General features: G+C 37.9%; 1 protein-coding gene and 1 non-coding gene across 2 annotated transcripts in view; both read right to left on the bottom strand.

The window, feature by feature from the left end:
- Positions 1 to 3,769: 3,769 nt before the first annotated feature.
- Trnay-gua (transfer RNA tyrosine (anticodon GUA)) lies at positions 3,770 to 3,858 on the bottom strand. Its single transcript is given in 2 exon segments — positions 3,770 to 3,805; positions 3,822 to 3,858. It is a non-coding gene; the product is annotated as a tRNA-Tyr (tRNA).
- Positions 3,859 to 6,714: 2,856 nt separating this feature from the next.
- LOC134535380 (aminopeptidase N-like) overlaps positions 6,715 to 26,651 on the bottom strand; it is a 28,432-nt gene continuing 8,495 nt past the window's right edge. The window contains exons 6-16 of the mRNA XM_063374454.1: positions 23,405 to 23,588; positions 19,773 to 19,926; positions 18,258 to 18,339; positions 17,182 to 17,362; positions 16,387 to 16,594; positions 14,974 to 15,251; positions 13,129 to 13,319; positions 10,986 to 11,153; positions 8,627 to 8,770; positions 8,000 to 8,078; positions 6,715 to 6,932 (exon numbers count right to left, since the gene is read on the bottom strand). Of these exons, the coding sequence (XP_063230524.1) occupies positions 6,777 to 6,932; positions 8,000 to 8,078; positions 8,627 to 8,770; positions 10,986 to 11,153; positions 13,129 to 13,319; positions 14,974 to 15,251; positions 16,387 to 16,594; positions 17,182 to 17,362; positions 18,258 to 18,339; positions 19,773 to 19,926; positions 23,405 to 23,588 (1,825 nt within the window). The 3' untranslated portion in view covers positions 6,715 to 6,776. The remainder of the gene's footprint in view (positions 6,933 to 7,999; positions 8,079 to 8,626; positions 8,771 to 10,985; positions 11,154 to 13,128; positions 13,320 to 14,973; positions 15,252 to 16,386; positions 16,595 to 17,181; positions 17,363 to 18,257; positions 18,340 to 19,772; positions 19,927 to 23,404; positions 23,589 to 26,651) is intronic.

The raw sequence follows: 26,651 nt of genomic DNA, 5'->3' as shown, positions 1-26,651 counted from the left end.
GCATTAATTACAAGCAGGTTGGTTACAGGAAACAGAAGGATGGTTCTGGAAGAAGAGTTGGACAGAGTAGAAAGACTGCTATGCAAATGGGCGGGAGCTTGGTTTTACTTGTGATTCCTGCTTCGCTTTTTATTTCTGAATCTGTACAGAAAAAAATAATAATGAGGATACGCGCGGCAGATAACGATGCTCTGTGATAACAAGTTTTATCTCAGGAACTCAGAATTGTGTGTAGAAATCGATAGCCGCATTAATCTCGCAACTCGGGTGATACAGTATGTCTCAGAATACGAGCTAGCGGGTAAAATGCTGTGGATACGATTGTTCGTTGTTCATTAATGAAATGTATGCTTAAACACGTCAGTACTAGTTTCTGGGTTTTTTTTTTCCTGTGTTTCAACAGTACTAAACAAATAACAGCATTGACGAAATAAAACCAATATTACAAAATACAGTATCTCCTGTTTTTTTTTTCTTTTGTGTTTTATCGACAGATATGTCGTTAGACACAGTAACGGTCGATGATAAATCCCAAGGATATTGTAGCAAGATGCATTATTCCGGGGAGATAAAACTATTTCAAGCTTAACTTGGAAAGGATTATTTTAGACTGAAAATATTTACATTGAAAGCTTTTATGTTGAATGATTTTATCGTAAGTATTTATAGACCTAAAAGAAACATGTTAAATAACGTTTGACGAACGAGTGCAGGCCAAACGGCGGTCGCAAAAATATTTCATGCTGGATTATTTAGATGTGATTGACAGTGTCCCTAGAAAACTATGGGAAACAGAAATTTTGAAATAGCAACTCGCTGGCTGTCACAAAGAGTCATTTCTCACGTCAAGATAATGAATGCAGCTAAGGATTTTAAGGTGACTTTATGCATCTGGAGAGTTCGTTGCCGAGATGAGGACTACTCAGAGCACAGAAGGAGAAAGGTTGTGCAATATAAGAAAGTGGAATCGATTTCCAGAGGATCTGGGTTCTGTTCCCTAATCGGCCGCTCAAACATCAAAATAGTTTGTCTTATTATGCTTGCATATTTCTCTCCAAGGGCCGTTCAAGGAGGGTCAAGTGAACAACTAAGTAAATCAGATGTATGTCTGATTCAAATATTCTTTGCTACCAAACTATACCTTGTGTCTCTATAGTGCCTCATGCTTATATTTCAGTGTGCATTTAAATGGACATTTACTCCATCTTACCAATGCACGATATCTGCTTTTCAGCGCAGTTTTTGTTTCGGTTTGCTCTGTTGCCAGATTTACCCAAAGAAAACCAAAGTTTTGGACACAACTTTAAAATGTAATAAAAAATTTCAATAAATGACTTAAAATGTTATTTTGTAAATGAATATTTGGAAATAAAATTTTGGAATTACATTTGCTTTTTGTATTTCATTAAGAGCGTCATCTGATAATATACAATTATTACTTCTAAGGAAACGTAACTGAAAGAAGCCATCTTGGTTTCAAACGTTTTTGTCATGAAGTTTTTTATATAATTTAGTATTAAAATTTTTTGGTTGTGTTTCCCCATTGAACATAATTAATGGAATTATTTGATATTAATAGTGACCAACTGTTAGAAATAGTTTTTACTGTAATATAATAATTGGTATACATAATTGATAGTTTTTCCTTTCAGAATATGTACAACTGTAATAATGCTGTCAAAATAAACTATTTATGTTCTTAGAAATACCAATAAATAGTAAATTTTCAAAAATTAGATTATTATAATTATCGATGAAATAAAAAATATGAATTTTTATTTTTAAAAAAACCGGTTCGTATCAGTGTAGCAAAAGTGGACGTAATTTGCACTGAACTGTAATCCAAGAGTGAGAAACGCTATAGTAATAAACGACATAGCATTTTATCAAGCGCCTGGTAGGTAGGCCAATCCACGGTCAGTGCAGTTGGTTGGATGGTCTTCGTTCAAGTACAAAGTACTGAAGCTGCATACATCTAGTTACTAGCTTCGGTAGCAGTACAAAAGTGGGACTACCACAAAACAATTGGCAGTTTTCTTTGAGTTTGGTAGCAGTTTTCGATGGCAAAGTACCAAATATACTAGACCTTCCGGACATTAAAACAATAGCTGCTTTTTAACCTTTTTTTTAAATCACTAAATGGAATTGCTTATTTATGGTTAAAAATATTTCATCGAGGCAAAGCTACTCTAAGTTTACTTTTAAACAACTACAAAATTGGCCGTATAACAGAACAACTTAGATGGCAACGTAATTTATTTGTCATAGGAATTCAAAGCAGTGACTCTAATATTGTCTTCATTCAAATTAACCAACACATTCGGAGCTATTATTATACTCACGTAAGCTGTATCTTCTGGGACTTAGGGAACTCAACCGTTACAAAAAAAATGTAATTGGCGTTCCGGCAACAGGTACAGGAAGCAACGTGTTACTTGGTGTTCTGGTAACCGGTGTTAGTACTGTAGTTACTTGGCGTTCTTTTTAGTACTCGAGTTACTTGGCATTCTTTTTAGTACTCCAGTTACTTGGCATTCTTTTTAGTACTCCAGTTACTTGGCATTCTTTTTACTGGGAGAGTAACCAAATCACTTGGATTTCTGGTTACCAGAAATAGTACCCAAGTTACTTAGTGTTTTTGTTACTGGGAGTAGTACTGATGTCACTTGGCATTCTGGTTACCAGATGTAGTATTCAAGCATTGTAGCGTTCTTGTTACTGGGAGTAGTACTGAAGTCAATTGTCATTTTTGTTACCAGAAGTAGTACACAAGTTACTTGGTGTTCTTGTTACTGGGAGTAGTACTGAAGTTACTGGCGTTCTGGTTGAGTAGTACTTGAGTCATTTGGCGTTTTGATTTCCAAAAGTTGTTCTCAAGTTAATTAGTGTTCAGGTTATGGAAAAGGTTCTTTATTTTTTGGCGTTCTGGTCAGTTAAAGTAGTAGTCTGCTACTACAACCAAGTTGTCGTGGGAGGTTGTGTGAAAAGTGCAGATGGTAAGGTTTGAAGAAGTTACGGTTTCTAATAGTGATGTTCATAAATTGGTGTTTATATTTAGTTTATACATAACAAAATATGTTATTCACAAATAATTATGTGTTATTTAGAATTTCCAGAGCGAGAAAATACTTATAAAGAATTTTAATGGATCAACAGATAAAGAAAAAAATTAAATGTTCAAGAAACGTTGAATTTTACTCAATTTTTTTTTAAACATTAAACACATTTTGCATTCTGTTATCGGCATTTTATATAAAATTAAATTCGTTTAAACTAAATGAGAGTCTACCTATAATTATTTATAAATGAGAGTCTACCTATAATTATTTATAAATTTCGCCTTGCTAGGTGAACCAAGATCTTTTAAAATGGAATCTTCCGTTGAGTGGCTAAACCAACGAGTTTATCAGCTCTTTACATTAATCTGATGTGTGGTCGCGACCATGATACGTGAATCATCAACTTTTTAACGGTGTCGTGGATTAGGAAATAACATTACAAACATAATAGTCTACCACATCCCTTATTTTTGATAGGTAACCTCACTTTAAGTACTTTTAAAGAATGCAATCTTAAGTTGACACAGCGCTCTCTTTACTGCTCGAAAGAATATCGTTATTTCGTTAATTGCCAGATTTGCAAAATGTTCATTATCGACTATTTTGTTTATATGATTGCCATCTGAAGGAATATCATAAATATAGAATTTATATATTACTGAAAGACAGGAATTTTCAACCAAAAGCCAAAAGATGTAATAAAATTTAATTCCTCCGGGCCGGATTTGAACCAGCGACCTATGGATATCTACTTGTTTCGATCTACAGTCCACCGCTCTACCAACTGAGCTACCAGAGGAACTTATATGCAGTGGCTCTTATTGCTGGGTTTCTTGTAAGTAGGTCAGCTTTCACTTCACTCGCACGAAGCCGACACACGTTCCAGCAACATTTTATTCCTGCGTGTAGCTGGTGGCACACACAGTTTTCTTTTTAGAGCCCAAACTATAGTGAATTAAATTTTCTGTATTCATTAAAAACAAGATTTCTCTAACGCATTAAGTTTAATTTGTAGGCCTAGTGTATGATTAAATTCAAGCAATTATTTACTATTGCCGTTTGTTTGCACGCTTCATCGGAATTAAAAATAACAATTTACTTAAACTAAAGTGCGCTATGTTACCAAACTAGGCTACTAAACGAAATTCTAAAACCCAGTTTTTTTTCACTTATAATCTCGCTACTATTTGAGCAAAATTATAACAAAATGAAACCAACATCAAATAAGCTTTTTTTAGGATATTAATATATGACATAGGATCTGCATTAAGACGCAAGTGTATTTATATAACCTCTTCATTTCTAGTAGTTATTTTTTCTGTGGCTTATTCTGACCCTCCCAAATCCCTTTTTAAATATTTTACCGGTTAACAAAATTAGCAGTCATTATCGTCATTCTTTTAGTGATTACTTTGCATTAAGTTATTAAATTATTAATCAATCGCATTTGTTTCGTTTTATATAATATTTAGGTATCTCACTGATATTTTTTCTTTCTTATGTTCTGTCGAAATTATTGTTATGAATCTTGGTGAAATTGCCGATATGTAATTTCACGTTTATAAGTAGGTGAAAGTAACGTCCATACCCAAACTACAGGAAATATTATCTCACATCCAAATATGCGTATCTTCTCTTAAGAATGATATGGGCCTGCGATGCTTTTACAAGAGAGAGGAAAAAATTACATTCTCATTTCACCAGCACCTCGCGGCGACAGCCTTTATCACTAAAACTTGTTTTTCCTCGATACAGCAGATAAGCCTGGTCGAGCGATCTCCGATAAAGTGGAATACGGGGTGTGCCGAGTAGCTCCCTGCGGGCCACAAATGGAGTCGAACGCTGGAATTTCACGTGGCTGGGTTGTACACACGAGGTTAGAGTCCAACATTGCGATAGAGGGACTCAAACCAATTTGACAGTCTCGATGCTCATTAGTTATGAGTAGGGACACCTGTATTTCGCGATTTCATTTCATGTCAAGGTATTTCACAAAACACTGTAGCATTTTCTAAGAGTCATGGCAAATTGTGAGGGTGCAGCAGTACGGTGACCACATTCTCATCGGCCCCGTCAAGAGCGGGACGACACCTCTCACCGACCTCAGCCAATAACCACAGGAGAAAAGCTACAGTATTTTGTGAAATACCTAGACACGAAATGTAGTCGCGAAATACAGGTGTCCCTGATTATGAGCCATGCCCGAACTCGGTGGTATGGTCCGCTCACCATGTGAACGTGAAGCTAATTTAAAAATATATAAATGATTAAATACTATATGGGTAACCAACCACAGGAATGTCTCAAAACGTGGAGGTAACCACTTTGTGTATGAACCCTGATGTTATCCTCCTTGCAAGAGGCCGTTGTTATGGCTTCTGAAACTCTGACTCCCCCTGAACCTAACTCAATAGCTTCCACCTTGGTCACACATGTTGATAAGTGCGACGCTCGCCGGTTTTCCCAGAGCGGTGTCGCCTCTAAGCGCAAGGCTCTGGACTGGCGCGCAGTCTTCTCGTCGTGCACGGGACAAGTGTGAGAGTTGATGGGTAACCAGAACTCACTAATCATGCGGCGGATAAATGAAGATAAATTTGTAATTTTTGTGTATGGAACAGGTTGTTTTGTGTTTGCGGGATCCGCCAATCAGAATCGTGGCCAGCAAACAAAACTAAAATGCTCTAGATAACTAATCTTGAAAATGGTGTGAAAGATACATGAGGGATCAAAAATAATAATAACTCTATTACGAAGATAAAGAATGTTGGTGTGAAGGATATATGTAAAGTAATTTCGCTGGGGGAAAAAATTATGTCACTGGAGAAAAATTGTTATTTTTTCATTAAACTAGTTATATATATAATATCATGCACCTTTATGCTAATTATAAATTCAAAGATAAAAAAAAATTGGTTGTCCGTAAAGTCGGTTTACGGACGATAGTTTAACGTGACAACGTCATAACAAAACATTGATGAAATGATTGCATACTTTTATGAATAAAATTGAATCATTTTTATTTTAATAATAAAAGAATAAATACTGGAAATTATACTAGTAATCAGATTTTTAAAATGGAAGAATAATTAACCTTTATTGTCGAAAATGTTGTTGTAATAAGCAATGAAAACCACATTAACTTTTAACTTCACTTTATAAACAGTCGACGAAACAGTTCACGTGTAGATGATTTATAATTAATTTTAAAAACTGGCGTTTAGCTATAAAGTTAAAATATAATTATAAACAATTTTTTTATATAAATAAACTGTAATCAAATATCTATCATCAATTACATGAATCACCATAATTTTTCATGTTAAACTATCGTCCGTAAACCGACATTACAGACAGACAGCCAATTTTTTTTAAATAATAAAGTTTCAATGTTAGAAATTAAAACTTTAGTCAATGTTTAGAAATGAAATCGGACGCATAGGCAAATCGAGTGGAAGAGAGATAGATGCGGCGCAAGCGTACAATGAGCGTAACGGGACACAGCGTAACGGGTCAATGTGCGTAACGGGACATTTTTTCGTGCGTGCAGCCAGCGTTCATCGATTTATTAGACGTTGTCACGTCAAAATTGAAAATTCTAGTCTAGTTCATTCAAAAGTAGAGCGACAAGGTTAACAAACACAATTTATTCGTCTGACATTGTTTCAGTGAAGAATTTGGAAGCCAGTATCACGTGAGACACGGCCCCATTTCGGGGTGTCACGCCGGTCCGGGGGCGAGGCCCCGGATGGCCGCCGCCACGCGCCGCCCCAGCGCCGCCGCCGCCTCCATGTCGGCCCGCGCCAGCGACAGGTAGTCGTCCGCGCCGCCCCCGAGGTGCAGCTGCGCTGAGTGGCTCTCCAGCAGCCGCCTCAGCTGCGCAGAGCACATCCGCCGTCGACGAGCCGACACCCACTTCCATCTGTTCCATTCCACATCTCCATCGACCTTGGCGTATCTTTTTTTTTTTTTTTTTACTCGAATCCATACGAGACAGTTTCTCGCGCTCGCCTCTCCTGGGACTGGAACCCAAGAACACCTTTCGCTTACTGACGTCGACACACGACGTCCAGTCGGTTGGAAGGAAAGTCAGCGAGTGGACAACGGCTTAGCGTCTCTTTTGTCCGGGTCACTGGAGACGATGAGACGTCGTTATCGACCTCGATTGATCGTCTGAGACTATTATTGGTCATTAGAGACCATGATGGGTCACTAAAGACCATGTGGGATCGTTAGAGACCACGATAGGTCGTTATAGACCTTGATGTTAGAGACTGTGGAGGGTCGTTAGAGCCCCATGATGGGTTGTTAGACGTCATTGAAACCATAAGGGATAGTTAGAGACCGTGATATATCGTTTTGTATCATGATGTGTCATTTGAGGAAACAGGGTGTCGTTAGAGACCATTAAGGGTCATTAGAGACCACGAGGGGTCATAACAGAATATGAGCGGATGAGCTGTGGGGAGATGAGGGTGAAGCTTTGACGGAATCAACTGGTGCGGAAAGACTGGAGTAACCTACTAATGGCAACGTCCGCCACATTCTCCACTTGAGAAAACTCTGTCGAGGATCGACTGGGTGAGAGGTGAGTGATTTGATCTCTCGATGACCGTGACTCTCATATACTCAATTACTAGAGACATGCAAAATTCGCGGATTCATTTCGCGATAGGCTAGCATCAAAACAACTATACCTTCGTACCGCTTCTGCGATTGGCCCACATTTTATCCGGGGAACTGTGAGCCAATGGGAAACACTAAACCAAGAAAGTGCCGAATTACGGACAGCCTAGTTGAGACGTCTCACGCGTCAGTAGCCAATGAACAGGTGTCATTTCCGAGAGTATTTAAAGGACTGTGGATTCTATCCTAGAGGTCAATGAATCCGCGAATTTTGCAGGTCTCTATCAATTACGTTCACTTCAAGAGGCATTTCTCACCTTGTTGTACTGATCCTTAGTCCATATGAAGGATGAAAGTGTTACCACTTCGCCGAGGACAGCTGTTGAGCTGTTTTCGCTGAAATCATATATCATAACACAAGTATTGATGTCAAGTTACTATGTAGTTAAGAGAACAAGTAGAGAGCTAGTGTTACAACAATCGTTCTGTTGATAACGTTTTTTAAATATTTATTTAAAAAACAAAATTGAATTCTAATTGGTTAGAAGAAAGTCCAGTATAATTGGGTGCATGTTTCAAAACATTTATATTGTGTGTCTTTAAAAAAAACCCACAATATATAATTTTTTTAAGTTTTTCTATAAACGTATATATACGTTCATATGTGTGTTTGTGTGATGCTACTGCAAAATGTCTAATATATCATCTACATACTTAATGTGATAGTGTTATCACAAATTTAGATCAAATTTACAACAGTCAAACTAATAACTAAGAAAAATTTCTATAGATATATATGGTTGTTACGAATAAGTCAGACTGACGAAAACTAAGTATTACTTGGGAAAAAACTAATTAATAAACAAATGTACGTAAAAAGAAAAATAGACATATTGGGAAGATGATCGTGTAGGTTATTTCTTTCTTAAAATAAAATTACTAACTATTTTGTGATATCGTCGAAGTGCTTGTCCAGGAAACTGATGTAGTTCTCTATAGCCGTGTTAGAGCTGTATATCCAACCGGTGATGTAAGATACGTCCTGTTCTTTGATTCCGGTGTGGTTGGTCCTGATGTTCATGAAGTACCTGAAACACAATTGGGCATGGCGAAAGTATCACAAAACATTGCATTATTATAACACAGTAAGCATGAATAACATTCGCAATCTTCTCAATTTCGTTTTAGTATGTATAACATTAAACTTTGTTTTCCTCCATTATTTTCCGTTCATACCATGTTTTCAAAATTTTAATTTTATGGGTGATAGAATTAGGCCTTTTTTCTTTAGTTTTTTCATGTTACACGTGTAATTATTATCTGTTGGCATCAGCTATTCTAAGTTTGAAAACCACATTAGGTGAAATAGTTTTCAAACAAAATAATTCAAAAAATTTTTAAATATTATTTCTTGCGAAAATTATATTTGAGGGAAACACCCTTAGTCAAAACTCAAGTTAATCAATAGTTTGGTATAAAAAACTATGATAGCTAAACAACGCACTGCACATATGGCACACACTTGGGTCATCTGGCTTAATTTAAGGGAGGGGCATAATTATTTTTTAACAGTATAGTTCTGGAAATTTGAACAAATGAAACAAACCTAAGTACAAAACTAAATAATTCAATCTTATTTTAATGTTATATGAAAATATTTTTAGCAAGTATAATTAGCAGATTTATACCCTACGAAAGTTTGAGATTAATTGTAAAGTTGCTTATGCCTTTCGAGAATAAGATCAAAGCAAGAAGCTAAAGTGAGAAACTTATAGATTTAATGACCTCTCGACTTTTTACAATAAATCTGTGTGAATGAGTCAGAAACCTTTGTCCGTAGATATTTGGAAATAATAGGTTAGGAAGTGTGAATTGCGCTAGCTTACTTTATTTAAATGATCGAAATGCAGGTGAGTGTATTATATTATTTAGTCTTGTCGAATATTATCTGGAAAATAATTAATTAAAAAAGGTTGTCAACATTCTGTCAAATTTCCAAACAAATCAGAAATTGTCGAACTGCAGCCATTTTTCAAAATGTTGGTTATTCGAAGTGGAATTACCCACTTATTTCGATGCAATTATTGCTAATGTCAAATTCAGTGATGACTATGATATTCTAACCAATTATTTTTAAGTATGTTAACATAATAAATCTTTAGGCATATTTGGAAGGAAGATTACTTTTTGCAATCGGTACTAAACTCCAAAACCTTCGTTATCTCAGTACATCTGTATTTTATAGGGACAAGATAACTGTCGTAATATCGCACATATTACTTCCAGCGTGATACATAAAATATAGACATGGAAAATCTTAGTCGAGTTTGTTAATGGACTAAATCGGACAAATGGTGAGGATTTTTGAGAAAAAAAAAATATTTATCTCTTTTAGAGTGAAATGCGTTTCATAATTTTAAGTTATAATAATTACGTAAGCGTAGTAAAATCCCGTTTTTTTTAAGTTTTTTTTTAAGACACCAATCATTACCTAAAGGGGATGGGGGAGGGGTTTGTAGAAACCAATCCATAAATCTCTTTGTAAGCATATTCAAAAATTCGTTCACAGTTAACTCAAAACTTCTAAATACTATCCAAAACTTTTGTCTGAAACAATTTTTTTGATACGACCAATCCTTGCTGCAAATGTTTGAATGAGAGTTATTGCAAAAGTAAATTCCTTTTTGCGACTTAAATATTTTTTGACGTAACAACGTCTAATAAATCGATGAATGCCGGCTGCACACACGAAAAAGTGTCCCGTTACACACATTGTTCCGTTACGCTGTGTCCCGTTATGCTCATTGTTCCGTTACGCTGCGTTCCGTTACGCTGTCGGCGAGTGCAGTAAGAATAGGTTATATTACAATTGACTAAAAATTTATGGTGATTCATATAATTAATGATAGATTTTTTGATTACAGTTTATTTATATGAAAACCTGTTCATAACTATATTTAAACTTTATAGCTAAACGCCAGTTTTTAAAATTAATTACAAGTCATCTACACGCGAACTGTTTCGTCGACTGTTTATAAAATGAAGTGAAAAGTTAATGTGGTTTTCTTTGCTTATTACAACAACAATTTCGGCAATAAAGGTTAATTATTCTTGCATTTTAAGAATCTGATTACAAGTATAATTTCAAGTATTTGTTATTTTATTATTAAAATAAAAAATGATTCAATTTTATTCATAAAAGTATGCAATCATTTCATCAATGTTTTGTTATGACGTTGTCACGTTAAACTATCATCCGTAAACCGACGTTACAGACAACCAATATATTTTTTTTGTTCTCACTCGTGGGCAGCCGTCTCGTCGCCGGCGCACACCAGCATCTGCAGCAGCAGCATCCTCTCCGTGGCCACCTTGGTGGTCAGGTAGCGCCTCCACAGCGCGGCGTAGTCGTCGTAGCTGCCCGCCTGCAGGCCGTAGCAGTACACCGTCCGGCGCACGTCCGGCTCCACCCTGCGCATGCGCGAACACTGCCCCATTGAAGAACCCGCGGGGTGGCCGTCGTGACTCAGAAACACACCACTTAGAAACACAACACTTAGGAACACGCCACTTAGAAACCCGCCACTTAGAAACATGTCACTTATAAACATGCCACTTAGAAATACACCACTTAGAAACATGCCACTTAGAAACACGCAACGTAGAAACACGCCACTTAGAAATACGCAACTTAGAAACACGTCACTTAGAAACACGCAACTTAGAAACGCGCCACTTAGAAACACACCACTTAGAAAAACACAAGATAGAATCTTCTAAGTTAAACCCGTCATATGTTATGTGTTTCTAAAATCATGTCGATTATTATAACTTGTGCGTTTCTTAGTTATGGCGATTCTTAAGTTGTGTGTTCTGACGTTGCGTGTTTATAATTTACGTGTTTCTCTAAGCTATGACAGTTATGAATTGTGCATGTATTATGTTATGATAGTTCTAAAAGGTTTTTCTAAGTTATGTTAGTATGATTTACTAAGTTACGAAGTTTCTAAGTTGTGTGTTTCTGCGGTATGTGTTTCTAAGTTATGATCGTTCTAACTTATGACATTCTATGTTATGTAGAATTTTTTACGAATTTCTATTTTTATGACTGTTCTAATTTGTATGTTTCTAAGTTGTGTGTGGATCATGAACCCACACACTTATTTTTAAATTTGTTTGGTTTTTTTACGCATAAATCTTTGGCACATCGAGTGTTTTAATTGGGGTTTCTCCATGTTTTTTACAGTAATCTAAGACCTGCTTAAAATTGTTTTGAAACAAATGGGGAATAACCGCTTCACGGCTTCTGGACTGAGGCCACGTCCGCAAAAAACGATGGTGTCCCAGTCATTTCGGCTTGCCTTGTTGCAGCCTTGAAGATGGCTGCAACGCGCCGAAACGACGAGCACTCCGTCAATCCCACGGACGTGGCTTGAGTCCAGAACCCAAGTAGTAGTTAGGCTGGACTCTAAATTATCCGTCTCGTCCGTCCGTCTTTCAATCACGTGACCAGCAGCCAATCAGATGGCCCGGAAAATTCCATCCGTCCGTCCGTCTAAACCTTACCAAGCTTTTACTTTCGACGGACGAACGGATGAGATAACCTCCTAAATGTTAGCAAGATACCTATTGCCGACAAACTTTACTAGCTCAAGAAAATTTTAAGTATTTTTTTTTTGCTGTCTTCATTAAGTGTTTTTTTTTTAACTTAATTTTGATCACAGTTTTAACAACTAAAATTGCTTCAAATCTCTAGGTCCATCGGTTTAGGATGTGTGTTGTGTGACAGTCAAGTCAGTCACGGTACTGTTTTATATGCACAGACTAGTTGAAGTACCGGGCACTACCCGGGCTTTACACATCATCACACATGAGGTCAAGTCTGAAGGACATACATTTGAAAGACGGGATATTTTAAAACTTTAACACCCCTCGCAACCCGCATTGGTAGTTGATTAAGATCTGAAAGTGAGTAAATAATGAAAACGTCACCGGGGGGACGCAGACGGCATCAACAATGCAAAATTCGTTGCAATGGATACGGAGATAGACCCAACAACGAAATGGGTTTGAAAAATAGATAAATGTTTATATCTAACGCTACCGCAACCCCCCTTGGGAGCTGATTTTCGTAAAATACTTTCTTAGCGGATGCCTATGTAAAAAAATTGAGTTAAATGATTCATTAAGTGCTTAATTTTCATGATTGTCAATCTTAATATACTTATAAAAATATAAATTTTCACCATTGTTTAAGTCGTCTAGTCTGTTGGTAGCGTGGAAATGGAAAAAATTATATGATGGACGTGCGGAATCTTTGTGAGTCCTCCTTCAGTGACTCTTGCTACGAAATTCTACGATCTATATATGACTGGAGGACACTAGTTTTTTTTTTTCCAACTCGCTGGTGGCACCGTTCGAAGTGGTCGTCACCGCCATAACTCGCCTGCTTCCCTCCGGATCGCCCATGAAGACCCTGAACTTGGAGACTGCGGTCTGCACGCACGGCCCGTGGCCCAGGTCGCAAGCCCACTGCACCACCTGGGTCCTGAGCAGCTTGGTCACGTGGTCGTCAGACGGCTTCTCGTCGAATCCCAGCGCGTCGTAGGAGGGCTTCAGGAGACCGAGAACGAAGTCCTGCAGCAAACATCTTTCAATTAATGATTTAAAAAAAATTAGTTGTCTATAAAGTCGGTTTACGGACGATAGTTTAACGTGACGTCATAACAAAACATTGATGAAATGATTGCATAGTTACTTTTATGAATAAACTTGAATCATTTTAATTTTAATAATAAAAGAATAAATACTTGAAATTATACTAGTAATCAGGTTTTTAAAATGCAAGAATAATTAACCTTTATTGCCGAAATTGTTGTTCTAACAAGCAATTAAAACCACATGAACTTTTCACTTCACTTTATAAACAGTTCACGTGTAGATGTAAGTTGTGTGCTGCCGCAGAGATAGATGCGGCGCAAGCGTGCAATGAGCGTAACGGGACACAGCGTAACGGAACAATGTTGTTAACGGGACACTTTTTCGTGCGTGCAACCGGCGTTCATCGATTTATTAGACGTTGTCACGTCAAAACAACTCTTTAAAAATAATGTTCGCAGGCTTTCACGGCCACTGGCTGAAGTAGCTTGGCTTCTGGGTTGTAGCCGTGTCCTTGGCAAATAATTCACCGACGTTTCCGTTGACATTGCAGTCGCCATCATCAGGGAGCAGTTACCTACTGAGTTGTAGGGAGAACATCCCTTGCCTAGTTGACTACATATTTGCACGACGAACCGGACTGAAGTCTTGTCGTGCGGCTCGCCGACGATGCGATGTTGTCAGTCTGCTCTCGCGGCGCGAAGTATTTTGGGGGCGGCAGCGACTCGTAATTAAAAAGGTGAAGCCAATCAAAATGAAAGGGGGGGGGGAGAATTCGGCTTCCGGACCGAAAGGTTCCGAATATTTCCGAGGGGGTGGTCGAGAAATACAGACTTCGATATCTCAAAGTTGGTGGTACTGGCCGATGTCAGCGCGACCTACTGAGGGGTGTCCGAAACAAGGAGAGATCGACTCTCGTATCTCTCGCACGGGATGCATAGAGCTTATGGAGGGGACTAGTGCAGTGCTCTGGTGGCTTGGAAATGAACTACTTGTTGCATGAGGAGCCAGGGGCCAGGCGTTTAGCGGACGTTCAAACACACCAAGGGAAATAACTCGCAAATCTGCCACGATAGGGCAGAGGCGGTGCATTCGCAGACCGATGGGCGTCCTTGGATTCAGCCGGGGTTGGTGACCGGCCAGTGAACTGATCAGGTTCCCTGGAAAGGCTGGATGGAGGGGGTGGGGTGGGAACTGCGCCGCTGTGGTAAATTAAGCCCGATACGGTGCCGGTAGCTAGAGCCGAATGACTCGTGGGTGTGCCTCTGGGCTGCTTGTGTCAGGAGAGCTCCTAGAAAAAAAAACAGTGTCCTGGTAGAACGCCGAGATAAGCCGTCTTGATCACGGCTCGAAGTAGAATAATTACAGGCGACGGATGTGCACCAAAGCGAGAATAAGACTGGGTCATTAGATGGTTGGAAAAAAATTAGATACAGTGCTGGGAAGGGATATGGGAACTAGCCTGACAAAGATTAAATGGGAATGCACAGGAGGCGGAAAAATTCTAAGTGTTAGTAACAAAAATGACTGGCAAAATTATTTTCCAAAATTTAAAGTTAAAATTGTGCCAAAAATACTAATTGGCGGCAGACAGGTAATAGAATAAAAATGAAAGTAGTGTTCGACATTGTACCTGGAACACGCTGTAGTCCGGTGACCCCTTGACCTTGTCGTTGAGGGTGGTCACGCATTGGAGCGCCGCTGCCCACGGGATGTAGTCCGTCTCCCGGGGCAGGTACCGGAGCAGCCCCACCACCAGCCCGTAGTCCAGCCGGCCCTCCTCGGCCAGCGCGAAGGCGTCGTTGAGGATCTGGGCGCGGTTCACGGCCGGGATGACCTCGAACTGGTCGCTGTCGAGCTGCCGCGCCAGCAGCCGCCAGTTGGCCTCGTCGTAGCTCACGCGGTAGAAACCTGCGCATGCGCCACTCCAGCCGATATTTGGCCCGCCTCGTCAGGGGTGTATGTGTGTTAGTGAAGCGGGATGATAAGCGCGACGCTCGCTGGTGCTTCTAGCGCGGTATATAGCCTCTGAGCGCAAGTATCTGAACTGGCGCGCATTCGTCTCGTCGTCACAGGATAACTGTGAAATTTGAGCGGTGACCGTAACATTATATGGCGGAGAAATGAAGATAAAGGTGTTATGCAAGTCCCTTAAGTGCTTTCAAGAATCTGTACTGATTGTTTTATGCCTAAAAACTACTCTGAAAACACGCGTTTTAGCCATTTTAACGCGTCTAAAAATACAGTTTAAAAACTTAATCCAAAATTGAAAGTACTTTTCGGCCCTCAGCGAACTCTTAAATGCTATTCGTAAATAGGCCCCACTCGGATATCTTGAGTAGTTTTGAAATCGCGTTGTTTTTCCTGAAGCTCTGCACACCGTATGTGTGTCCAGGTAGGCGGGGCCCTTAAGCGATGCCGATCACGTGATCTGGTTTTTATGCTTAACTGTTTTATTTTTTTTGACGTGACAACGTCTAATAAATCGATGAACGCCAGGCTTCGCGCACGGAAAAAGGATGACTCATTGTCCCGTCACGCACGGTGTCCCGTTACTATGTGTCCCGTTACGCTCATTGTACGCTTGCGCCGCATCTATATCTCTTCCACTCGATCGGATCAACCATCGATTTGACTTTTTCGAGGCACATTAAACATTGAAACACTCCCATTCGTTTCCTGCTTTTCCTATCATCGTCCCATCCTTAACAGAATAACACAGATTTGGAAGTAGTTAAATAGAAAACATGTACAAAAGTTATAGTTAAAATAATCTATTCGTTAAAGTAATAAACATATTTGAATTAATGAGTGCAAATAAAAGTAAATTATTTATCAATTAAATCGTAGATTTCATTTCACTCCTTCTTTGTATCCATACAAAATAGTGATGATTCAATAAAAAATGATTCCATTTTATTCATGAAAGTATGCAATCATTTCATCAATGTTTTGTCATGACGTTGTCACGTTTAATTATCGTCCATAAACCGACTTTACAGACAACCGATTTTTTTTTTTTTTTTACCTAAAGTCTAGCGCTCACCTGTTTGGTGGACGTTGAAGATGACCCAGTCGCCATCGGCCACGGTCAGCCCCTCCAGCAATTTCTCGGAGTCGTTCCTCGTGAGCCAGTCGACGGGGGAGGTGCTGTTGAAGTCCGGGTGGCTCTTGGTGGCGTACGTGAGGGGCACCCACCAGGTTTGATTCGACCCAGCCGTCGACGTGTCTTGGGCACCCGTCTTGAACCTCTCCTGTCGAGGGGTGAGATTCATTTATTCATTCCACCACCCAAGCATCTTCAGAAATTCAACTTTAATTATTATTTGACGACATTAATCTGGTTTTAAATTCTTTTTCCGTTCTGTTACCTGCAGACGATCTTGAAATATACAGAGAGTTTATACTTCTGAAAGTGATTGTCAGCTACTTCTGCGTGACATTTTTGAAATCTCTTGTTGGTGTAACTCTAATTGGGTGATTTTCAATAAAGAAAAAAGAAACAGATATAGGTATCATACGCAAGGATACTATTTCCTATTCGGTATGATTACAATGTTGATAATATAATTATAGAAACATTTTTTTTTGTATATTAAATACCTAGGCATTATGCTTGATTGTAAAATTATATTTCCATCATCATATTAACTCTTTGGAATCTAGTTCACGCATAACCCTCGCTTTAATAAATGTATTACTTTCATTACTTTATATGCATCAGAAATTACTGCGATTTTTTTTTTGCTACAGGCCATCTTAGGTCCTTTCCTTCTTTAAAGAACCTCACTTGCGAAGGGACATAAAGTTCTAATTAATAAAAAAATTTCAACTCAATTACCTGGGACACTTTGACCGTTCCTTCGGTATAGTTTCTCGTCACGGTGATGATTGGGAACCCAGTCTGTCGAACCCAGGAAACCAGGAAGTCCTGGAGATCCACTCTGGAGTTCGGGAAGTCCTTGTAGTACTGTTCAACCAGCGAGTCGAACAAGTCCTGGTCTCGCGCCGTGTCGTTCCCGCTGTGGTAGTATTCCAAACTTAGCGTTAGAATTTAGTTGATAACACGTTCACCTCTAAGCTGGCTGGACATAGGATATATTTAGTTGAAAAGTCACATCTTTAAATAATGCCGAGTAATTTTTTTGTATTTCTCTAAACATGCCGTCAGATTAATAAAATCCCTACGAACTATAAGTCTGCCTTTGCTTTGCTAAACAAAATTATAGGTTCAATTCTTTATTTTAGACCACCAAATTTTTTCTTCAAATTTTCAACGAGTGTTAATTTTTTTTTTAATTTGTTGTAATTTTTATCTGGATATAAAGCTTAGTCTTTTACGTTTTTTTGGGTCATCAGTTCAGTAATTTGCATGGATTAAAGTTATTATTTCGGGATTTTAAAAATAAATTTAACAACTGTAGCTTTTTCATTAAGAAAAGCCTCCATAAGCCAACGTGACATGACATACGACACACTAACTTCCTAAAGTCATAAAATATAGAAAGAAAATTGTATTATTAAACACTAATTTTTTTTTTTAATACTGAAGTAATAATTTTAATTTCTTAACAGATCGTGGGTGGTTTAGGGTATAGAAATATTTTCTCAAGCACATAAAATAATGAGCCTTAAAAATCTTAATGTGAATAGTGATGTATTTGTATATGTTTTTCAACACCTTTCAAAATAATATTATTTTTGATAACGTATGGATAACAAAATTCGAGCAAGTATGTTAACCATCATTTTAAATGTTTTATTTTTATAAACTCTGGTTAATAGTATAAATCTTTAAATTTTTCACTTTATAAATCATGAAATATTAAAACTTCTTAATTTTTTCGAGTAAAGAAGTCTAACGTGGGTGGAATTATTTACGAAGTAACTTTTAAGCTTGCATTCCTAAGTACTTACTTGGCTTTTAGATAGTGAGTCAGGCCTTTCCTGAACGTGTCGTGGGTCATCACGTGCTCAATCATGCGGATCACGGCACCAGCTGTAAAAAATAAAAATATATATTAAGTGTGGCCTTGAGGTTTCTTGGTAATGATGGAGTATAATTATATTGGGAATTTTATGAATATGTTCTGAGGTCAAACATGAGTAAAACAAATATGAAACTATAGGAAGGATAAAAAATTATTCTTTACAAACTAGCTAATATGTTTTTAATCGACAACGCTACATTTTTTTAAACTTTTTTAGCTGACATTATATTGACTAGCAAATATTTTGAAAGACTATTAGAAACTAAGGTTACAAAACTTGCGTTATTAAAACTAGCGTTGCCCGGGCTGAAACCCCTTGGGAGCTAATTTTCGGAAAATCTCGTTCACAGTTGATGACTATGTAATATAAACATCATCACTGTTGAGTTTTAAGTCTGTAGTATATAAACTTTAAATACGGGTACTTTTGATATTTAATACCCCCGCAGCCTCCTAAGTATCTATTAAGATCTGAAAGTACAAGAAATAAAGTACTAAAAGGTAACGTAAAAGACATCAACGATGCAATGGCCGTTTGCATGGAGACGAAGAATGCACCGACAATGTGAAATAGATTTTAAAAAAAGAGAAATTTTGATCTTTAACACCTCCACAACTATTGTCGAAAATACTTTCTTCGTGCACTCGCGGGGTACGCAATAAAATTTCCCTAAAAATTTCAAATCTCTAGGTCCGTCGGTTTAGGATGTGTGTTGTGTGACAGTCAAGTCAGTCACGGTACTGTTTTATATGTACCGACTAGTTGAAGTACCGGGCACTACCCGGGCTTTACACATCATCACACATGAGGTTAAGTCTGAAGGACATACATTTGAAAGACGGGATATTTTAAAACTTTAACACCCCTCGCAACCCGCATTGGTAGTTGATTAAGATCTGAAAGTGAGTAAATAATCAAAACGTCACCGGGGGGGACGCAGACGGCATCAAAAATGCAAAAAATCGTTGCCATGGATACGGAGATAGACCCAACAACGCAATGGCTTTGAAAAAGAGATAAATTTTTATATCTAACGCTACCGCAACCCCCCTTGGGAGCTGATTTTCGTAAAATACTTTCTTAGCGGATGTCTATGTAAAATACGGAATACACGTGCCAATATTTCAAATCTGCAGGTCATAGGTATAGTTCCGGAAAATTCGTGATGAGTGAGTGGTTTTTTACTTAATACAAACATTCCCACCCCTTCTCACCCCTATTGGTATGTAATTTAAAAAATCCCATCTATAGTACATCCCTAGGGTACTCATTGAAAATTTCCTCCAAAATTTCAAATATTTAGGTCCATCGGTTCAGACTGTGAGTTCTAATATCAGTCCGTCTGTTTTAGAGTTTTATTTTAGTAGATGATATGTAATTTGCAAATGGTAAACGTCGCCAGATTAATGTTGAAGATCCCCAGTCAGAGTGAGCGCTTACACTTGGCGTAAGACACGGAGTCGAAAGCCCTGGTGATGTCCGCTGGCGAGACGTGCTCCAAGGTCATGGGGTGCGAAGCGTAGGCGTCCGTCGAGAAGGCGTCGTGCACTTGGTCCACCACGAACTGCTCGTCCAGCCGCCAGCTGGGCTCCACCTGCGAGCAGCGGCGACTCAGCTGAGCCACTGAGCCACCTGCTGAGCCACCTGCTGAGCCACCTGCTGAGCCACCTGCTGAGCTACCTGCTGAGTCACTGAGCCACTGAGCCACCTGCTGAGCCACCTGCTGAGCTACCTGCTGAGCCACTGAGCAACCTTCTGAGTCACTGAGCCACTGAGCCACCTGCTGAGCCACCTGCTGAGCTACCTGCTGAGCCACTGAGCCACCTTCTGAGTCACTGAGCCACTTCGAGCCACCTGCTGAGCCACTGAGCACCTGCTGAGTCACTGAGCCACTTCGAGCCACCTGCTGAGCCACCTGCTGAGCCACCTGCTGAGCCACCTGCTGAGCTACCTGCTGAGTCACTGAGCCACTGAGCCACCTTCTGAGTCACTGAGCCACTGAGCCACCTGCTGAGCCACCTGCTGAGCCACCTGCTGAGCTACCTGCTGAGCCACTGAGCCACCTTCTGAGTCACTGAGCCACTTCGAGCCACCTGCTGAGCCACCTGCTGAGCTACCTGCTGAGCCACTGAGCACCTGCTGAGTCACTGAGCCACTTCGAGCCACCTGCTGAGCCACCTGCTGAGCCACCTGCTGAGCTACCTGCTGAGTCACTGAGCCACTGAGCACCTGCTGAGTCACTGAGCCACTTCGAGCCACCTGCTGAGCCACCTGCTGAGCTACCTGCTGAGCCACTGAGCACCTGCTGAACCACTTCAAGCCACTGAGCCACCTGCTGAGCCACTGCGACACCGAGTGCACTGAAGGGCGAGCTGATAATGAAAGTTTAACGCATAACGATTTTCCACATTATGCCACGAGCATCAGACGGTTTTCTAGTCAACCAAAATTTTTGCAAGAAAATTACTCACGTGGCTTTATTTTGTGTACAGAATTGATTGCATATTTCGTTTTTTTTTAAAGATTTATTATTAACTAAATACCAAAAATTACTAAATACGAGGAAAGAAATTGCCAGTTTAGTTTATAACCTTTATCATAAAACACGTGTGTATTTTTACTTATTTTAAACTTATAATTTAAGCGTGATGATAATTAAAATTTTAAATTTCGTTTTGCCGCGATGCATGGTTAATAAAACTTTTTTTTTTTTAGTAAAATGTTTTTGCGGGAAAAACATTTTATTTTTAAAACAGAAGACAATTTAAGTCATTTTTAGACACGTATTTTATGAAAATAAAAATGCTATTATAACATTAAAAGTCTTTAAGTCTTTTATGATTCACTTCTGAGAACCTTCATCCGTATGAGCTAAGTAAATGCTAAACCCAAACCAAATGGAATAAACCAAATGTGCGAGTTTTCATTTAATCACGGTTGTTTTTGAAAAAGAAATTCCGATCGATTTCTCAACATATTAACAAATATTACATTTTTGTTCTGTTGGAAATATTTCACTGCCATTTAATCAGTACACGTTATCAGCTGACTCAAAGTCACAGGCATTTATAGATAACCTCAATTTAATTCTTTCTAAATTGATAAATACCATTTATAAAAAATTTCAAATATCGGCATAAAATATCCCCTACATGGAGGATTATACAAACATTTCAGTAAACGGGACCCAAACTTAGAGTTTAACATCACTGGTTGTGAATATAAATTTGGAAGACGAAACTTTCACAAACATGGTTATGTTCAACCCATCGCCATAACGCCTTAGAGATCAAGGCCACCGAGCATAAACTGGCAGATTGAGCGATATCACTATTTAAAAAAATATTGGCACTGCAAATTATTATGTACCTATACAGTGCTAAATGTCTTTCGCACACTGAAATTTTACATTTAATTAGTAGGGAAACGTTTTGCTAGTGAGCGCCAAATAGTTAACAGAACTGGAAATAATATAATTTCGTTTTATAGATCGTAGTCATAACAAGCTTCAAAAACGTATTCACTTACTAACTAGATTTTGTATCAAGCTGTATCTACATAAATATTTTAAAAAGCCATAAACCTCAGCATAATATTCGGAATATTTTAAAATATGAGCAGTAGACAGTTTCATTTTCAGGAGTTATAAAACTTGACTGCTTAGTGTTTTAAAGCACAATCCAGCTGATTTTAACTTTTTTTTAAATTCTCGCCAAGTGTTTTATTTTAACCTGGAAGTCGTTAGAATACGCATTACTTGTTCTAATATCTTGCGCAGTTGTTGGCAGGAGTGGCTCTCAGAAGTATGTAATGTTCTACAAAAACCGAAATATTTTACCTAAAACCCTCTCAGACTTAATCATGGTTCGTGTGCTTTACAATTATTCAGAAATAAGAAATATTTTAAGAAGTACTTTTAAGAATTTTAAAAAAGTTAGGTATACGTGAATACAACACAATGTCTCTCGCTTTATAATCAGTACAAAAATTACTATCGTCTGAAAATTAAACGGATGAAAATCCTATGTTCCACTATTGAAAAACTGCACATAAGCTGTAAGAGTATTAGTTCACATGCTAAGCTCAGATCGCTTTAAAGAAAACTCGCTGCTAGAGTCCAAAACAAATGCAACGTGTCTTTCTGAAAATTGAACAAGACGACTGTATTATTTTTAAAACATTCATAATTTACGTACCATGTACACTGTTATAACCGTTTTCTTTTTTTGTAAAACCTTAAATCATTATTAACAACTTTCGTCTGAAACAATTTTTTATACGACCAACCATTACTGCAAGGGGTAAAATAAACTAAGGTTGGAGGAAGAACAATCATAACTCCCTTCGTAGGCACAACATCAATTTCGTACAATTTTATTATTAATGTTATGTTTTTTATTCAAAACTTTTGTCTGAAACAAGTTTAGATAATACAAGCCAATACTGAAAGGGGTGGAAATAACAAGGGTAGAAAGACATAATTTTATTACTTTTTTTAATAGATATAATATTAAATCCATTATAATACATTGTAAAACGCCTCAACTTTATCTAAAACCTCTGGCAGAAAAAACTTTTGATGAAACGAACTATTACCGTACAAACAGGGGTTGAAATTTAAAAAAAAAACATTAAAATTTTCTTAGTATCAAATTCGTCGGAATTTATTAATAACCATATTAATATTCCCTTAAACCTTTGTCTAAAAAAAATTTACGATCAATTATTAGTGCAAGGAATGAAATATAGTGTTTGAATATTGAAAATAATTGCATGATTACCTTAGTATTCATAATATGATATTCGTTAAGACATTAAATGCTGAATGCATCAAAATATTTCCGCTGCATGGAACATGAGAAAACGTTATCGATTTTTTTTTTTTTTTAATATTGGCGAACGTTTGGGATGTTATGTGTAGGCTACATTAAGTTCTGAAAATGTTTCCAGGAGTTTGTGGAAGTTTCCGAAATATTTCCAGGACAAATAGGTACTTCGAAGTCTACCTACACGTGTGTGCTGTGCCTAAAGGCTCATGTTTTTCTTCTCAGCGTGCGAGGGGTGTCTCTCACCATGGCGGCGCCGAAGTACTGGAAGTAGGTGGCGAAGCCCTCGTTGAGCCAGATGTAGGTCCACCACCTGGGTCCCACCAGGTCCCCGAACCACTGGTGGCCGAACTCGTGAGCCACGACCGTAGCTGTCTCCTGTTTGTCCGACGTGCTGGACTCGCCTTCCTCGAAGAGGACCACCCTCTCCCTGTAACCACGTGACATGGGTGCCTCCTATTTCCAGTCAAGATTTCATATTTACAGTAACTACAGATAAACTTGTAGACTTTTTCAATTGTTTAACTATCACGAAATGAAAAATATATATACAGCGCATACTTTTTGTATAATTAGCTGCCAAAGTTACATTTTTCACCTTTTTTCGGTTGTACAAATAAGGAGAATTTAATTTTATACAGAACTGAAACTTTCTTAGGTTTAACTGCAATGCCACTGGCTACTTCATGAAATGGTTTTTAATTTCTTTCAGAAAATATTATTAATTTATTTTATTTTATCTGGCATTTCAAAATTCTCAAAATTTGTTACGATTTTGACAGCCAAGAAACATGAAATGAGTTTTTGTGATAGAAATGCAAACCATATCATGAAGTAGCCAGTGGCATTGCAGTGAAACCTAAAAAGTTTCAGTTCTGCAATAAATTAAATTCTCCTTATTTGTAGAACCAAAAAACGTTAAAAAAAAGTAACTTTGGTAGCTAATTATGCAAAATGTATGCAGTGTAATTTTTTTTTATTTCGTGAAAGTTAAACAATTGAAAAAGTCTAAAAGTTGATCAGTTATTAATATAAATATAAAATCATGACCTGAAATGGAAGGCACCCCATTATGCCTGCCGTGTTCCATCCAGCGTTACGGCGTAATTTTTTGATTTTGTTAATGGAACAGAGATTTGACAGAGAACAGACATTTGTAGATGTGTACATATTGGTTCGGAAACACTCCTAATTGAAAAAACTATTGTTTTTTTTTTTCAGAAGTTTTCTGTTTGAACCCCATCCCCCCCCCCCCCCAGGGGCACAGTCAACCCAGGGGAAAATTCCTACCATGCCCCAACCTCATGGATACATGGATACACAAAAAGCATGTTTATTAACCATAGCTCGGAATTAGTGTTTTTTTTACCCTCTGACTCTCACTCCCCCATTAACATTAAGGTCTTGAGTTATCAAAATATTGTATTTTCAGAGGTTCTTTATATGTATGCAAAATTTCAACACATTCGGACATCGAAAAGTGGGTTGGTGTTGTCGTTGTGTTGTACATAAGATCTATTTTAAACTTCAACTTTGTGTTCGTATATTTGCTGCGTTGTCCAGGTTTTGTTGTCTGTCTGCATTTGCCGTTATTTTTGAAATTGTCTCGTCGTTGTTAGCCCAATTTGTTATCTGTGCTGTTATTATTTATTCATGACTAAATTTCTTTCCCGGAATCCATGTTCTGGCTGATATTTAGGTTTGAATGTGTCAATGTTGTGCTATCAATATTACCTGTTTAGGTTCACATTTGGGTTTATCTGTTTGACATCAGCTGATTTGTGTTTCTCATTATTATTTCTTATTTTGCATTTATTAATTTTTCCTATGACAAACAGTGAAAAACTGCAATGGTGTGTGTCCAAAAATTTTTATTTAATCTAAATTCCCCACTGCATTAATTATTTAAAGAATGTATTTATAAGTTCCTTGAATAATTCTTGCAAATGGGAAAATTGGTTTCAATCATTCTTTTAGACAAACTCCATTGCTAATGTGCACTCTATGTCGTAGAAAACTCGAAGGAAGGTTTATTTTCGTTTGTCTGTGATATTGTTCTGATTACTTCCACTGTCTTTAAATGTTCTGTGTGTTTGTGCATTCGTCTCTATTTGTCCGTTCATAGTGTTCTTTCAATGACACACTGTGCAAACCAGCAATTGCATGTGTTCAAAATAATGATTTAAATTACCAAAAATAATTTGTCGTGCAGTTTTAAAGGACATTATTTTATGGCGTGACTGACTTTGTTTGACAACGATAATTTTAATTCATACTTTTAAACTCAGGTGTGGTTGGTTAAGCAACAGTTACGCGATGTTTTGGGTATTTTAGTGTGGCGATGGTGAAGCAAGAAATGACTTTAAATACGTTACAGCGTGCAATCCCTCGACAATCTCTTATCCCATAAGGGAGAAGGTGAGACAAAAATATGTATCTGCTCGTAGTCATCTGTTGTTTACTGTAAGGGAAGGACGGTTACGAAAACGAAAATTTAAACAGTAATTATAATAGCTCATTGAAGCATTTACACAATATTGACTGTATATCAACAATTTTCTGTCACAGAGTCTGCTTTCTCAAAGAAATCCTAGCTTTTGGAACTATTTAAAAAAAAACATTAAACAAAAAGCTCTGTACCTTAGAGCCAAATAAGTTTACGTTCAAATTTATATATTTGTATTTTTTGATTATGTCTTCAAATTTGGTTTTTTGTCAGATTATAACATCATAATTAAATCCAAAAAAAATTTTGCTACATTTTTAAAGTGCCCAAATCCAAAGTTTTAGTTGAGCCAGACAAAAATAAACCAGGTTACAATATTAATTACCTGTGGTTTTGTTATCAACTACTCATATATGTTACTTCTTACTCGCCACAAAATATTGATGTTGATGTTATCATTGAGAGTGTGTCGTAACAACCGGGGAATCACGAAGAAAACCTCAAGAGCTTCACTTTGCGTCACTGCACACATTGTTCGATAACAAAACTCATGAAACTCTGTCTGATAGAGTGACTACAATTCAGGTTCTTAACATTGTGTATGTAAGAAAATGGAACAGAGTCGAAAGCTCGTTGAGCAATGTTTTTTTTTAAATGTATTATAAGGCTGTTGAAACATATATTTACGTAGTTCTTTAACCGAAAACAAATACTGTAAACTAAACTCATAAGATATGTAGTCATGATAGTTAGAAAGTGGAAATAGGGGCTATGGATGCAATGTATTTCTTATGGGACTACGGCTTGGTGGCTTACTCAGTTTTGGCTTATCAACCGTAAGGAATCGGCCATGTTCGAGCATGTCCGCTTCTCGTTGACTATGATCAGGACCTCTTTATGTCCAGATCCCAGACTTTGAGAGCGAACGACTTGGAGATACCGCGAGACAGGTTTCACTCTCATAATTCTTGGTCAGGGCCTTCCACTAATTTTGTAGAACACAGTAGTAGTATGTCTTATGAAAATAAGTTGCTCTTGATAGAGCTC

Source organism: Bacillus rossius, chromosome 8 (assembly GCF_032445375.1).
Source record: "Bacillus rossius redtenbacheri isolate Brsri chromosome 8, Brsri_v3, whole genome shotgun sequence".
Lineage (NCBI taxonomy): Eukaryota > Metazoa > Arthropoda > Insecta > Phasmatodea > Bacillidae > Bacillus > Bacillus rossius.
This window is presented reverse-complemented; position numbering and strand designations above follow the sequence as displayed.